Source organism: Gavialis gangeticus, unplaced genomic scaffold (genome assembly GCF_001723915.1).
Source record: "Gavialis gangeticus isolate Ggan-Ray unplaced genomic scaffold, GavGan_comp1, whole genome shotgun sequence".
Classification (NCBI taxonomy): domain Eukaryota; kingdom Metazoa; phylum Chordata; order Crocodylia; family Gavialidae; genus Gavialis; species Gavialis gangeticus.
The window spans coordinates 70,641,427-70,656,903 of record NW_017729022.1 but is presented as its reverse complement, the minus strand read 5'-3'; the positions used below and the strand labels follow the sequence as shown (position 1 = coordinate 70,656,903).

The 15,477-nt window shown below is 42.2% G+C and overlaps 2 protein-coding genes and 1 long non-coding RNA gene across 4 annotated transcripts in view; 1 reads left to right on the top strand and 2 right to left on the bottom strand.

The window, feature by feature from the left end:
• The window catches only part of GLT8D2 (glycosyltransferase 8 domain containing 2), a 30,625-nt gene extending 26,220 nt beyond the window's left edge, over nucleotides 1-4,405 (bottom strand). Inside the window, exons 1-2 of one of the 2 annotated variants that reach the window (XM_019515349.1) lie at nucleotides 4,119-4,405; nucleotides 1,456-1,501 (exon numbers count right to left, since the gene is read on the bottom strand). In XM_019515349.1, coding sequence (XP_019370894.1) covers nucleotides 1,456-1,474 — 19 coding nt within the window. In that variant the 5' untranslated portion in view covers nucleotides 1,475-1,501; nucleotides 4,119-4,405. The remainder of the gene's footprint in view (nucleotides 1-1,455; nucleotides 1,502-4,118) is intronic. The other variant, XM_019515348.1, reaches the window with a different exon arrangement.
• Nucleotides 1-15,477, bottom strand: part of LOC109296121 — a 637,130-nt gene that overhangs the window by 419,012 nt on the left and 202,641 nt on the right. Inside the window, exon 2 of the long non-coding RNA XR_002096898.1 lies at nucleotides 14,795-14,799. This is a non-coding gene — a long non-coding RNA (uncharacterized LOC109296121). The remainder of the gene's footprint in view (nucleotides 1-14,794; nucleotides 14,800-15,477) is intronic.
• The window catches only part of HCFC2 (host cell factor C2), a 46,377-nt gene continuing 39,254 nt past the window's right edge, over nucleotides 8,355-15,477 (top strand). Inside the window, exons 1-5 of the mRNA XM_019515342.1 lie at nucleotides 8,355-8,534; nucleotides 10,455-10,603; nucleotides 11,038-11,198; nucleotides 12,641-12,849; nucleotides 13,691-13,775. Of these exons, the coding sequence (XP_019370887.1) occupies nucleotides 8,363-8,534; nucleotides 10,455-10,603; nucleotides 11,038-11,198; nucleotides 12,641-12,849; nucleotides 13,691-13,775 (776 nt within the window). The 5' untranslated portion in view covers nucleotides 8,355-8,362. The remainder of the gene's footprint in view (nucleotides 8,535-10,454; nucleotides 10,604-11,037; nucleotides 11,199-12,640; nucleotides 12,850-13,690; nucleotides 13,776-15,477) is intronic.

Here is a 15,477-nt window from a genome sequence, read left to right as displayed (position 1 = left end):
CCTAGCTGGACTCGATGATCTGTTGAGGTCCCTTCCAACCCTAGCATGTATGAATCTATGAACCCAGCTCAACATGCTGTGGAGGGGCTGGCTGATGCATGAGGGTGCTACAGTGCAGGGCTAGTTGGCAGGCAGCCCCCGCACTGTAACACCTTTGTACCCCATTCAGCCCCATCACTGTCTGGACATGCGTTTCACTGCATGTAACTACTCCACTGCAGGAAAATACTTGTTAGGCAATACTATCCTACAGTGGAGTTAATTTAGTTTACTGTGACATAATAATGCCACATGTGTAGTTAGTGATGCTTTACTACAGAGCTAATTAGTCAGCTTCACCGTAAAGCACCCAGAGTAGCACACATTAAAACTATGTCTAGTAGGATACTGTGCCTTTCAATATATTCCTGGATGAGAGATAGAAAGCAAGTGTTTTCTGCCTGACTTACAATGAAGGAAATACACAGCCTGTAGAATAAACTGATATAGTCAAAATGGAGATATTAACCAAAAAACCCCAAGGGACTCTTGCAGACAGGCTCTCCACACTCCAAGACAATTGGGATTTGGGGCATACCACAGCTTTCTCAAGTTTGCTGCTGTCTCTCTAACTTGGAAGTTTCACAGCAAATCCTGGCCCTGTGTGGCTCTGTCTCCCTCCAGCATTTCATTTCATAGGGATTTGCAGTACCTTAACATCACACAGTAGCTTTTCTAACTCCTGTATGAGGAAGGCAGAAGAAGAATCAGAATCTGGAAATAGGTAATGGAAGAGGTGAAATTGCTCATAGGCAAAAGTTGCATGGAACTAAGCTGATATGAGTCACTTTGACTCTCAAGCTAGCATGGAATGCCACCCTCCAGGATGCTCTCTAGTTACTCCAATTCAGAACTAATGTGCAAGATGAGGTAAAAAATTATGTGATTTCCACACCAAAGACTGGAACAAACACAGGCAACAGGGGAATTATATAAAAGAAGAGTCAAGTAGAAATTAAAGTTACTCCCGGGCGTTTTAATTAAGGCCCTTTTTTATATCTATTTGCAACCATTCAGCATATACATTACACCATTTCATTGTCCCACACCATGACCTGTTGACTTTACATCTCCTCTACTTAATTTCTGAATTTGGTTCATTAACTTCAATGCAATTTGTGAGTCCTAAGCATCTATCAAGAATAGATCCTGTTCTTACAAGCCTTGATTAGGGGAAGCATATCAGCCATTCCATTTAATGGGATTTAAAAATATATTTGAGTGCACTGCTGAATGGGAAAGAAGTTGATCACACGCCTATAAGTTAAATGTGTTTAAGTGCTTGGCAGAATTAGAGCCTTATATTTGCATTCAACTCTCTTATGCAATCTCTTTACTATAAGATCTTTATGAAGCTGTTTAAAAGATAAATGTATGAAGCAATTTAGCATTTGAAATGTTCTAAATCTTTCTTACCTTTCTTTAACAGAGCCATGTGTTCCTTAGTTAAGAATTCTGTGACCTGCAGTCAAAAAGAGAGAAAGTTATTATAAACACAGGAAATAATACTACTTTAGTTTTTTCTGGACCAAATTTTATATCACTAGATTTTTACCTCTTGACTTGAAAGCAAGCAAAATCAGATCCCAAATTTTACCAAACATTTTATGGAAAAAGTACTTGCAGTGACTGGGGATAACTGATTATGACTTCCAATTACTCGGAAATTGAGATTCAAATATCCTTTTAAAACATTTAAAATAATGTGAACCATTTTCAAAGATCTGTAACTACAGTGAAATGAGCAGTGTTTCAATAAACTCAGTATAGGTTTTTTTGTCAGCATTACTTTACATGGTATCATAGTGATTTTTTAAATTAGGTCAAACAGCAATTAAAACCCATGTAAACATATACAATATTTATCCAATGTGCAAATGTTTTTCATTGGCTGAAAATTGTCTATGACTCCCCATACAACAAAACAATAAATGTAAAAACCTGCTGTTTACCGGTATTGTTATAAAATACAAAGAAACATAGTTAATTTCATCCTATATCAGACAACACTGGTCTGTTTAGTCTAGAATCCTATCTCTCAGGCTGTGTCTATGTTGCTAGTTTTAAGAAATCCACACTTGCATTAACACCAGGGTAACTGCACTAGGTGCAAGCAATAAGGGGAGAGCAGTGGTGTGGACTGGCCACAGGCATCATCTATGATGCTAGAGCAGCAGTGAGAGGTTTCCTTAGAACTGTCATTGTAGAAAGGCCTGGCAGTGGCCAGTAGTGGATCATAGGAAAGAGTTAAATCTTCATAATGGATGATCATGGAAAAATGTAACATTTAATTTAATTTTAGAAGTGAAAATTATTTTTGTTCTTTGTACTGTAGGCAGCTGGAAAGCTGGAAAACCTTAATAGTGGGGAAAAAAATATAATGACTTATTTGTACCTTCACTTATTCAAACTGATGTCTGCACAATTTACGCTGATTCAATGAAGGGAATACCATAGTTGTTATGTTGTTTCATTTTTTTTAAAGAATTAATGGTCATATTTTTTTCTCTTTCCTGGGTGCCTTATAGAATAATATCTTTTATGTCACTTTTGGTAAAATTGTACAATATGCATGCACTTGGAAGTGAAAAGGATTAATAGGCCGAAAGTCCTGTGAGTCTGCCATGATGGTGCTGTTATATGCATGGAGCATGGCTTTTTTGTGTTCTATCCCTGAGCTGAGAAAGTGCTGCCAGCATTGCTAGCCAGCCTGTTTCCAGTATTCCAAAGCAGAGCTGGCTTCTTGTGTAAATGATCCTTCTAGCTCCTCTTCTGCTCCTACAAAGGGTCAGTCACTATCGGATGCAATATCATTAAGGGGGATTTCTTTTAATATTCCAACTCCTTGATCCTCTAAAACCACGACACTTCAGGAAAGAAACTACTAAAGACTTAGGATGAGCGGCCCAATGACTAAAGCAGACAATAACAACACAACACTGCAGTAAACAAAGAAAATAATGTATGGTTACATGAACTCTCCCTCCAGTCATGGTAACCATCACAACCTATTTTTCCCTGTGTTTATGTATAAATAGATATAGATACGTATTTCTGTTCTTTTCAAATATAGGCAAGTTTTTTTATAACTGATTAACTGATGGAGGATGAAGCTGAAGCTGTAAGAATTCTTTGGAATTGCATCACAAACTCAGTTTCATTTTGCAGGTTAATTCTGAGTTGAAGGGAGGGCCTTGACAAACTAATACCAAGCAGAAAATGTAAACCGAACAGAGAAATCACTTTGTAAACACTTACCTAGATGCCTAAATGCATGTAAATATGGTGGCTTGCAGATTAATAAATGGACAGTGGAACCATATTATATTAGGGCTCAATATTTCACAGAGCTACACTGCTCATCCAGATTCCAAAATTGTTCTTTCCACATGCATAGCGCTGCCATTAATATATATTAAAACACATTAGGATGTCACTGAAGAGAAGAACTTCCCCCTTAGAAATCTCCCCTCCTGTGCACAGCATGCAAATATAGTCTCTTTCCTACTCTGGAAATTTGAATTAATGTTTTACATGAAGTAGACAACACTCCCACTTTATGTTCCTGGGATGAAACTCAGGCCTCTCTCCAGCCAGTGGCACTGAAGCCACTGATTTTAATAAGGTCAGATCTGCCAATTTCACTCTTGCAAAAATTTGTCACAAGCTGTAAATGTTACATGTGATATCTGTGATGTGTAGCTTGTCAGTCAGAGATCCAAACGATTTTCAGAACAGAAATAATTAAACCAGTGCAAATTGCATCAGGTTGTAAGCTTTGAAGCTTTAAAATTCAAACCTATTAAGAACTGCATAAAATCCATCTTTCAGTTCAATATTTGAGAAGCTCCTAGATACCAACAGCCTGGTGGTATAGTTTTTGAAGGAAAGAAATTAACTTGTTACTCTGCAAACATTTACCCAAATTTTCCTGAAGTCAGATATTTGTTACTGGAATCTGACAGTCTCCAGACACACATGCCAAATCATATAACAAACTGAGGGGCTACAGCAGGGAAAGCTGAATAAGAAACCATGACACTACTCTTCAGATATTTCCTGCTTAATTAGTCTTTTACCTTTCAAACGCAGCACGGGATTCAGGGCTTCTTTCTCCCGAAGAACTGTAGGACGAGAATACTTGATTCCTACAGGGCCCAAAATGCATGCACTCATGCCAACGCTGGCTTGCCCGTGGCTCCTTTTTGAAACCCTTGACTATAAAAGGGCCACAGTAATACTTTTAAATTTGGATTCCTTTTACAAACCCATCAAGTTTACTTTGGAGATCGGCTGGTTTTCTTCTTTCTCTGCTGCTGAGAAGTCGCTTAGAATCCAGACGTTCCAGTGGTGGAGTCAGAGAGAGCCCCATAAAACACTTCCAGATGTGCTGAATGATCCAGACCCAGATCTGGCAAACACCGCTCAAATCCTCATCTGGCAGATTGCAGACAAATCCCATAGGAAACACAAGTCCAGATGGGGAAAGCGAAGTGAATAGTTTCAGAACAGACTTCAACAGCAGTTTGGTTTCAGGTTACATTTTTATTTAATCATTATTTTTGGTAAAGAAAGGAAAGAGAATGGGTAGCTATTGGTTTGTCAGACTCAAGTAACAGGAATGTGCATAAAACCAATGTGAGCATTGAATATGGTACAGTTTTCTAAAGCGTGTAAATACATGGTGATGTTTTTCCCCTCTTATAAAAGTAGGCAACATTTACAACATTCCACTCTGAATGTGGGCTGTAATTTGGAACCTCCCCCTTTCACAAATATTGGCAAAGTTGTGGAATCTGGATCTGGGATACCATTTTGGCCACAAAAGGAATTAGAACGTATATTAGTACATCTTCCCTCATGAGTTCCTTTTGTGCCCTTTCATATTGTTGTTTCCATGTTCCCCCTTTTTTGAAAGTCTCTTTTCACCTTGACAAATGCCCTCTCCAAAGCTTAATGTCATCCATAAGAAACACAGTCTTTCCATCAAGCTTTCAGAAAAGGATGATGAAAAGAGCATTGTACTGTATTAATAATTTTGCACTCTAAATTTATTTTGGAGTATTCATACAGCCTGAGGGGGAAAATGGAAAAGCTTAGGGAGCCTGCGCAGACAGCATCTTTAATTTTGCTTTTTAAACTACAGTTTTGTCATTGGTTTATTTTCCTTTAAGTCTTCTTAACAATGCTCCAAACAACCTTTGTCCTTCTGTGAAAACCACAGGTAGGCTAAACCAAAACTATACCTTGGGACCCGCCAAAGTCAGGATAGATATTTGGTGGAGAAAAAATAAAAAGCCTAAAATTTGGACTTGCAGCCTGTTTCAAATATACCAGAATATATTGTCTGTCTGGGTGGCATTGGGTACAAGGGTCTACCTGTGCAGAGCTGATTGCAGGAACAGTGCCAAAGAGAGGAATAGCATAATGGGATCCCCAAATTATTATTATTATTATTACTATCAAGCCCATTTCTCCTCATATCTACCCATATCTCATCTATTTTCCCTTTCTGTCTGTACCCACCAGAGACATTTGGACCACACACGGGAACGTGTTGGCTTAAAAAAGCAATTCTCAACCCTTTTAGACTTGAGGCCCTCAGAAAATCCCATCTTAGTTTTCACTTGGTTTTTGACTAGAGAAAAATAGTGGATTAATTCTTCTGTCACAAACAGTTCAGAAAGACCACAGCGGGTGAGAACGCTTTATGCCATGGTCAGCTTGATACAGGCTGTGGTGGGTCTTTGCTTTCCTCTGCAGTGGGGGTGTGACCCTCTCCCTGGGATCTCTTGAGCATATATTAACAATCTTTTATAGGAGCAGGACACTGGCTGCCGTGGTCCTGCTTTACCCGTGGCAGGTTAGGGTGTTAGGTTTTATGTTGTGTTGGAATTGACAGCAGTTTTATGAAGAGGTTAGATTATGGATTTGTATAGGGAAGATCCTGCCTCAGGCAGGGGGTTGGACTAGATGACTTCTGGAGATCCCTTCCAGCCCTGCTTCACTATGATTTCTGTGAATGGTTTAACACTATGAAGTTCTATTTTAACTCTCTGGGATTATCCTATGGATCAATGCATCACAGTGCTAACACTGTGCGACACCCTTAAACGGATCTCCAGGCACCCCCAGGTGCTGTGGCCCCTTGCTTGAGAATCATCACCTCTGGCAAAGTTAGCTTCCACAGTAGGCACTTGGGGCTATTTCTTTTATTAAGCTCTGGGGTACTGGCAGCTGTAGGCCACTTCTTCCTGGGGAGTCTGCAGCTCCTTTTTGGCTCATCCCTTTACATCAGTGGTGCTCAACCTTTTCGGCTGGCAGGCTGGATGAGAAGTGCTTGGTCTGTCTGCAGCCTGGATACAGCTGGGTCCTGATCTGGTGCCAGGGAGGGTATGGTGGGCCCCATTTGGCGCACAGAGGGGAGTGGCAAGTAACCTAGTTCCAACCCAGGCCTGTGGGGGAAGGGGGCATGGCCCAGCTCTGATCCAGATAGGGGGAGGGGATGGCAGGAAACAGAGCATGGTTTGGTCCTGATCTAGCCACAGCAGGGGAGCGGGCTTGGTCTGGCTCCAGCCCACTTTGTGGGATGTGGGGTTTGGGAAATTAGCAGGGAGGAAGGTGGCTATATTAACAACCACTACTCCTCTGTTGTCAAATTTCCTCATCCATGGCCGTAGGGATCCCCGCAGGCCAGATGCCATGGCTTTACAGGCCACCTTTGTGCTAGCAGGCCGGAGGTTGAGCACTTCTGCTTTCCACTGTACTTGTATCTGTTCTGTCACTCTGGGAGGTCCCTGACATCATCACTCATACCCTGAGGTCCCCAGCCCGCAGGGGCCAATGCAGTGGTGCAGATGCACCCCTCTGCTCCACCCAAACTCAGCAACTCAGGTGCGGTCACATGCACTTAGGTCTAGAAACAGCTGATGGGGAAGCATGGGAGGCACTGGGAAGCCACCTGAGAAGGCGGCTTTGGTTTATGGCTCTTCCTTCCTTCCTTCCTGTGTCTTCATGACAAGGCATTTAGCAGAATTCACAGATTTGTTAGAACCTGACAGCCACCATGTGAGCTATGGCCTCAAACTTGCAACATCTGGGCTGTTAACCATGCACCTTAGCATCCACACCACCCTAGCCAGCCTCCAAAGCTTTTGGTGAAAGATCAGGGAGAGGGTGTGGGGCTGGCACTCCCTAAAAAGCAAGAGAGTCAAGTTCAAGTCTTTGCTTCAGCAAACACTTCTGCTAAGTACACTCTGATCAAGCACAGTCCTATACTTAACTGGCATGGAAAACACTGTGGCCACCAAGGCGGTTTTTCTAGCCGTACCCAGGAACAACTGCCCTCCTGGCATGGGTGTAGTACCCACAAAGGTAACGTATATATAGCAAACCTCCCACTTAGCTACTGGAGTGGCGAGATCTTCGCTTTATGCCCACTTTATGGAAAAGGGAGGGAGACTCCACCCTAGCTTGCTCCTGCAGCCTTATGGCTGAGAGCAAACAAAACTCGGGGGCATCCGAACCCCAAGCCTCTGGGCTTGGGCCTGCACACAGGATGCCCATCAAAGGATCTGGAAACATCTGAAGCCCCAGCTGGAGGATGTTTGCCGGTAGTAGAGCCACTGATGGGTCTGGACTGACTCACGGATTTGGACTTGATTTGGCTTGGACCACGGAAATATTTAATTTAAAAAACCCCAAAAAACAAATGTCTGAATGGGAGAGGTGGCCAGTGCCACAGCCCGTCCCCCGGGGGCAGAAGCCCTCTCGTGGGGCACAGAGCAGGAGGTGGGGCTGGGGCTCGACTGGCAGCGCAGGGATGCGACCTGCCGAGGCCCGACTCCCAGCCTCGGGTTTGACCATAAATCCCAATATGGAGCCGCAACCCCTTTTCCCAATCCAAGTCTAACCACAACGACAGCAGCCCTCAGACCCTGGCGCCTTTCTGCTATTTTTTTTGGCCTCATTCGGGCGGGGTAGCTTTATCCAAGCTTTCTGCAGGCTGAGGGCACCTTCCTGGAGCGACAGTGGCTTTTTAAAAAAAAAAAAATTTAATTTGCGTTGAACTTAAAGTCAGGCGGGGCTGGGACCCCGGCCTAGGGGCAAAGCCTCTCGTTTCTCTTTCACCGCAGGAAAAAGGGGCTGTTGTCTCCAGCGCGCCCCGCTCCGAGCCGGAGACCCCGTGAGCGGTGGGAGGGGCAGCACCACAGGCCACGGCGTCCCGAACCCCCACCCTGCCTGCGGCGGGCCACGTGACCCCGGACAACTGCCGCTCCGGGCCCGGCGAGGGGGGTGCGGTGCATTGTGGGAGGACGGTAAAATGGCGGCGGCGGCGGCCGCCGCTGGCCGGAGCTGGAGGCGGGTCTCGTCATTCACGGGGCCGGTGCCCCGCTCCCGCCACGGCCACCGTGCCGTGGCTATCCGCGAGCTGCTCATCATCTTCGGCGGCGGCAACGAGGGCATCGCCGACGAGCTGCACGTCTACAACACGGGTGCGGGGCCGGGCCGGGCCGGGCCGGGCCGGGGTGGGGTGGGGTGGCCGCGGGCCTTCGGGGTCCTTCCCCCCCGAGCAGCCCCCAGTGCTGAGAGCCGGGCCGGGGGGCACATGGAGGCCTTGGGAAAGGGAGGCAGCCAAAAAAAATAGTGGAAAGGCTCCAGGGCCCGAGGGCGGCTGTCATCGCAGTTTGACTTGAATTGAGAAAAGGGGTCTCAGCTTCAGATTGGGATGTCTGGTCAGAAGCAGAGGCCTTGGCTGGCACACATCCCTGCTCTGCGCTGCCCAGCTCCCTACTCGCCCCAGGTGAGGGCTTCTGATGCTGGGGTGCGGCACTGGCTCCTCTCACACGCACATTTATTTAGCAGAAGTAAGTGTTTGCGGGGAGGGATGGGAGGGTTCTTCCTGCCCCCACCTTTCCCCCCAGCTCCAGGGCATGTGATGGCCCCCCTAGTGGTTGGTGTGTGGAGTCCCAGGCCGGGCCAGGCCTGCAAAAATCGCCTGGTGCTCTAGAGCTTCTCTAGGTGCACCAGTTATGTAGGCAGCAGGTCCCAGAAAATGGAGCACCCTCAGAAAGCTTTGCCTCTGCTGGAGGACCATGAGTAGTCTCAAGCTGTCATGGGTGTTTTATTGTTTATTTATTTACAAAGAGGAGGTGGGGTGGGAAGGTTTAAAAAGGATGCCCCCAAGTTGACAGTGGGAGTGAGCTCGCCGCTGTCACCCTTCCCTCAGTGGCATGGCTGTAGGAGCAGAAACCCACTGAAGACGTGGCGGTATGATGTTGGGGGTAGTACTTTGGCTGAAGGCTGGAAGCATGAAAGTAGCTGGCATAGAGGAAGGAAGTTTCCTCCGAGCAGAGAGTCCTGTCATAGCAGCTGGCAGGTAAAGAGGTTGCTGTATGTAAATAGAGGTAGTAGACTCCAAAAGCAAATGTTTAAATTGTACCTGCAGACAGCACTAGAGTGAGGTTCAATCTTTGCATTTGGTATATTTGCAATATTTCTTGTGGAATTTATTTCAGTGTCAGAGGCCGCTAGTGTGGGAGTAGGTCTGATAGCAGAAAGAGAGAACAGTTATGATGATATAATTGTGAATGTACAGAACAGGCAGATGGATTTAGAGTTGGGTATAACAAAAGTATTTTTCATTAGATTTCAAGCTAAGTGTCCCTGTAAAGAAATATTGTAGCACAAGGGTATAGGCCTTTGGCCTTGTTTCATTGTGTCAGTTTATTGTTTTGTTACCTTGTAAGAATTGCAGGGTAAAAGCTAAGGTGGGTGATGTGTGCAGGAGAGACCTGGGCCATGCTGTTACTGGGGATATGCTTTAAAAAAAAAAAAAATTCCTGCAGTTCCTAGCATTAGTTCTACACCAAGCTAATTAAAGTTGATTTCCATTTGACCTGGCTACACACTACTGAAAAGAGTGTTGGCAAATGAAACCCCATCAGCATAAAGTACTATCCATGTTGCTCACATGCAGGGAGGTTTGCTCGTGTTGGCAACCATAGAAAACTCTTTTGTAAAGTTTCTCTAGTATAAGATGATGCCTAATGTGTTCTAGCATTTAGTGTAAAGGGTACTGGGAGCCTAAACTTTTGGACTCTTCTGTTGACTCTGCTACTGACTCAGCCTGTGAGGTGGGGTTGAGTCACTTAACCACAGTGGCCTTACATTCATTCCTTGGTATATTGAGTATCTCCTGTTTTACAGAGGTATTCTGAAAGTTTTGTTTTCCTTGTTAACTGACTACTTTAAAAAGTCCTTGGATAACCTTGCCCTTTGACAGCCACTTATGCTTATTAAAGAAGAAAAAGGATTAATAGCCTGTGTCCCTTTTCTGGGGATAGAGATGTTAAATCCATATTAATTCCTCTCTGTATTTGTTTAAACATTTGTATTTATTTATTTTGCTGTAGTTACAAATCAGTGGTTTCTTCCTGCTGTTAGAGGAGATATCCCCCCAGGCTGTGCAGCTCATGGTTTTGTTTGTGACGGCACCAGAATACTAGTATTTGGAGGAATGGTTGAATATGGAAGATACAGTAATGATATATATGAATTACAGGTATGAAACGATGCAGTTTCAAACATTGCATTACTTATCCATTTTATTAAATGCATATTGTGTGTTATCAGTGTAATTTGAAAGTTGGGTAGGGTTTGTGTGCATCTTGAAGAGAAAATAGGATATAAATATGAAGAGAGCATGGCTTGAAGCAGAAACTAAGTATTCTTTTATTCTGTCAAAGCAAAGTAAAGCTGAATAATGTACACAATGGCTAGTGAGTGAGTAGGTCTTCATGAATTTGTTGGCACTTTCACTAGCTTGTTTTGTTCATGCTGGTGTTAGGAGGGTACTGGGAAATTTTTAATAGTCCACTAAAGTTTGCACAGAAAACAAACAAAGAATATTCCAAATTGTTGTCATTTGGATGCTCAAATTATGTTTATAGAGTATAAATTTGTGGTTTCTGAAATGTCTGTCTTTTTGTCTTTAAGGCAAGTCGATGGCTGTGGAAAAAAGTAAAACCCCAGCCTCCATCTACTGGTTCCCCACCTTGTCCTCGACTTGGTCACAGTTTTTCATTATACGGCAACAAGTGTTACTTATTTGGTGGCCTTGCAAATGAAAGTGAAGATTCAAACAATAATGTTCCCAGGTATATACTGACTGGGTTTGAACAAAGTGCGTAGGGTCTTTTCTGTAGTGTGTTCCTTTAGCAACATTGTCTAGAAGCTCTGGCAGGGTGCAGTGGGAATTATTTAGACTCCCTTTTTTCTGATCCCTTGGATTTGATGATACATTTCTGAACTTTTGTCTCCTTTCCCTTCAGTCATCTGTCAGACTGAAGTTTTTCTGACCTTTTGAGTTGGGTTTTAAATAATAGTTAAGCTTAATAGCATGTTAATTTTGGTGTGCAGTTTTGTAGTTTTTAATATCAATTTCTTCAAACTAATTTGAAGCCTTGAGAATCTTTCTCATTTAGTCAATTGGTTCTGAAAGCCTTTTTTTTTTTTGTAACCATGAAGTGTGCTTGTATTGATAAATTACTTTAAGTACAATTGTAAATTTGATTTAACAGCGACCATTAGGATAAAATAAAGTATCAAGAGTTGTGGACTCTCCCACACAGTTGATCTTCAGTGAAGGTGGCTAGTCACAACAGTTAACTGTTCCAAATCTCTCTGCCATTTGCTAAGTAAGATTTGGCTGAAGTGAAAACCAAAATTCAAACAATTCTGTAAAAGGAACTTGCAAGTAAATAATTTATTTCAGTTCAACAACAATGGTACATTCCCCTCACCACCTGAAGAACTTCAGCGCATAAATAGCCTGTTTTCCCCTTCTTGTCCCCTTTGTTTGCATCTTGCCTATCATCTGATGCACTGTGACATAGTGTAGGGATTTTCAACGTTTTTTAATAAGTGTACTCCCAGCGGCCCCCTTTTTAGTAAGTGTACCCCTGGGGGGGAGGTGGCAAGCGGCTAGAAGTGGAGCAGGGGCTTGATGAGTGAGCGTGTCAGCACTCTATCCCCACCTGCCCCTGTGTACTCCCTGGGACCCTTTGAAGTACCCCCAGGGGTACGCATACCCCCCAGTTGACAACCCCTAACATAGTGTATTTATAAGTTTAGCTTTTAACTTCTCACTTGCTGAAGATGCTTTTTCAGATGTGGTGAATCATGCTAAGAACATTGGTGCCAGTTTCCACTAGGCTTTTTCATGGAATATTGTGTATCAGACATGGCATGAAAGCAGGCTTTCTAAATGCGTGATATATACTATTATAGTTTTTCATGATTTGAAATCCACCTTATTTCACCATTTCTCATTCTTAACTATCCCTATATTTTTTTTCAGAGGTATTCCTTAGAATTAATATTAGCCTTCTTTTTCAGCTGCCTTTTCTCTTCCAAACTGCATCCTCCTTATTTTGTTGTACAGAATACCATCATGTTTGAGGGGTACTAGAAAATTAAAATTAGATCTTTACCATGGTACAGGTGTCCTTAATATAAAGAGCTGTATATATATATTTCACCTGTATTATTGCCATTTATATATTGTTTAATGAAACTTTTTTTTAATATCTTGCACTAGATATTTAAATGACTTCTATGAACTGGAACTACAACATGGTTCTGGAGTCATAGGTTGGAGCATTCCAGTGACAAAAGGGATCTTGCCTTCTCCTCGAGAATCTCACACATCCATCATATATTGCAGAAAAGATTTGGGAATTCCAAAGATGTATATTTTTGGAGGGATGTGTGGCTGTCGACTTAATGACCTTTGGGAACTTGACATAGGTGAGTGTCCCAGTAGAGTATCTGTTTTGGGGCATATCTAGTGTTGAGGAAAAATGAAAGCTTTTGAGGGTAAATGATGTATTAAACTCAGTTACCTAGGAGGGTTTACTAAGATTTGCCCATGTTCAACTATAAATTATTGTTCACTGGGTTAAGACATTCTGACTTTTTTTTTTTCCCCCTATAACACCTGTATTTACTGTCACTGCTAGTATTTTGCAGTATTCATTTTCACTCTGGTATTTTAAAGGGTCTTATAAAAACTGAAATGTATTAATGGATTGGGAGTGTAATCTCAGTTTCAGTTTGCTGGATAGGTTAATGTTTGTCAACACTTTTTTATATGAGGGTTGGAAAGAAGCTTAAGCATGAAAACATTTTTTCTATTTTGAAGTTATTAAATTATTATTAACATTTAGTTAGTGTTTCTCAACCTTTTTGAACTTGAAGCACCTCCTACATAACTGGGTGCCACTCTATTCACAATTAAAAAAAAAAAAATAACGTGTACATTGCAGCCCTTGCATCCTTCCCCAGCAGTAGGGATGGAGAATCAGCCAGGCAGAGACAAGCCTGAGCCTGCACTTTCTGCTTAGTTATCTGCTTACTGTCTCATGCCACACAGCACCCTTCAAAGGATCTGGTGGCATGTCCCACCACCCTGGTTGAGAATCACTGACATAGGTATTAGTTTAGCTTTCTTGCTTAGTTGAATTTGATACTTATCACTTCCTGAAATCTAGATAGTGAGATGCACAGATACAGAATTTTTATCTTAATGATTTCTCTGTGTGTGGTGTGTGTGTGTATGTGTGTGCTTTTGTTTTTTTGTTTTTTAAAGGAACAATGACCTGGTCAAGACCAGAAACTAAAGGGACAGTGCCACTTCCCCGCAGTCTCCATACGGCCAATGTAATAGGAAACAAGTATGTCTGTTGTTAAAAGCTCAACTCTAGAAAGGTACACCTAGTAGGAGAATGATGCTATAGTGTTTCTATATTGGATTACTCTTGCCACCAGTGTTTGGTGTAAACAGTTTTGGCCTTGTGGAATGCTATTTTGGATATTGTTGTATCCCTATAGGCTGTAGGAGTTAATATGTCATTATCCAAGTTAAAGTAGTTTATGAACTATAGTAACATGAATCTGCTATCAGTAGGGGGCACAGTCCAATGTATTACTACTTAAGTGAAAAGTAATGGTTTTAGCAAATGATAAAAAGCACTGATCTAGAAACAGTTTTTTAAATGTGAAATAATCATTCCTGAGGGTTTTATTTTATTGTTTCATAATGATAACTCATGAACCATGATAGTTTTATTATCATAGATTTTAAGTAGTATGCAGTTAGATGCCTTGTGTTCTAGATGTGTAGTGCCTCAGCATTGCAATATACAGGAGTTAAAGGAAGAAGGGAGAGTGCTATTCCAGATCTATAAAGAGGGGTGGAGGTATTTTTAAATGCCGCTCTAATGTTTAGAATTCCAAAAATATGTTGTTCGATTGATAGAAAGAGAATTTAGTTAAAAATACCTTCCCCTGGCATTGATATAGGAAAGAGTTGGGTATAAAAATATAGGACAGGGAGGGACTTCCTGGCTTATTGAATCTAGTCCTCTGCTATCACGGGACCCATCAAGATCCATTTAATAAACATACAGTTTTTTTTGCCCCCACTACCGTATTTGGAAGCTTGTTCAAAACACCTGACTGTTTTAAAGCTAGGAACCTCCTTCTGATTTCCATTCTGAAGCTCATTCATTGCCCTTTAGTTTAAATTGTTTATACATACATTGGGGGAGGGGGGAAAATTCATATGCTCTTTTAGCCTTTATCCCTTTTTTTTTTTTTTTTTAAAAAGTCTCTATTCTTATCATCCTGCCAGCCACTCTCTACCTGTTCCAGTTTCACTTAATCTCGCTTGAATTTGGGTGACCAAGTTCACCATGCCTGATCGATGATTATTACCCTTTTGATCTCATAGCTGCTTTCAAGCACCATCCATACTCATCCCTATAAAATTCCATCAGCAGACTTGAATCATGTAACCCAACTGAAGTATGCATGCATCTCTCTCCTTCTCTGGCTGCTTGGTAACACTAATGCTAAATCCTGTAACTTTGATAAAGTAAATGCACTTGTCTATTTTGTATCAACTTGGGTGGGGGAGTACTTGTAGGTACCCTCTAACACGGCCTAACTCTTCTTTTTTTTCTTTTATTGGTTTTGTCAGAAATTTTTATCAGACTAACCTGTACCTTACCTTTTTATTCTTGATATCTGACAATATTCCAACTTAAAAAGGTCTGCTGTGAGTTATGCATGGAAGGGGTGTAGAACTTCTGTGTAAATTTAACTTCCGACAGTGCTAGCAGTTTCAGAGGCCTCTGATTAATTTAAAGCTGTAGTGTATAATATGTAGTACTTTTTTCATTCAGTTATTTTATTAAGCACTTAGACAGCTAGGGACCTGTAACAGTACCCTGTAGAAAGAGACATGGGGCATGAACAATGTCATGTACACCACAATTGGTAGTTGTAAATCATGTAAATATTGTTTTTTCCTAGTGTATGATGAGATACAGAACAATACAGTAGGGCTGTGAAAGTTACTAATTAGCTTTCTCT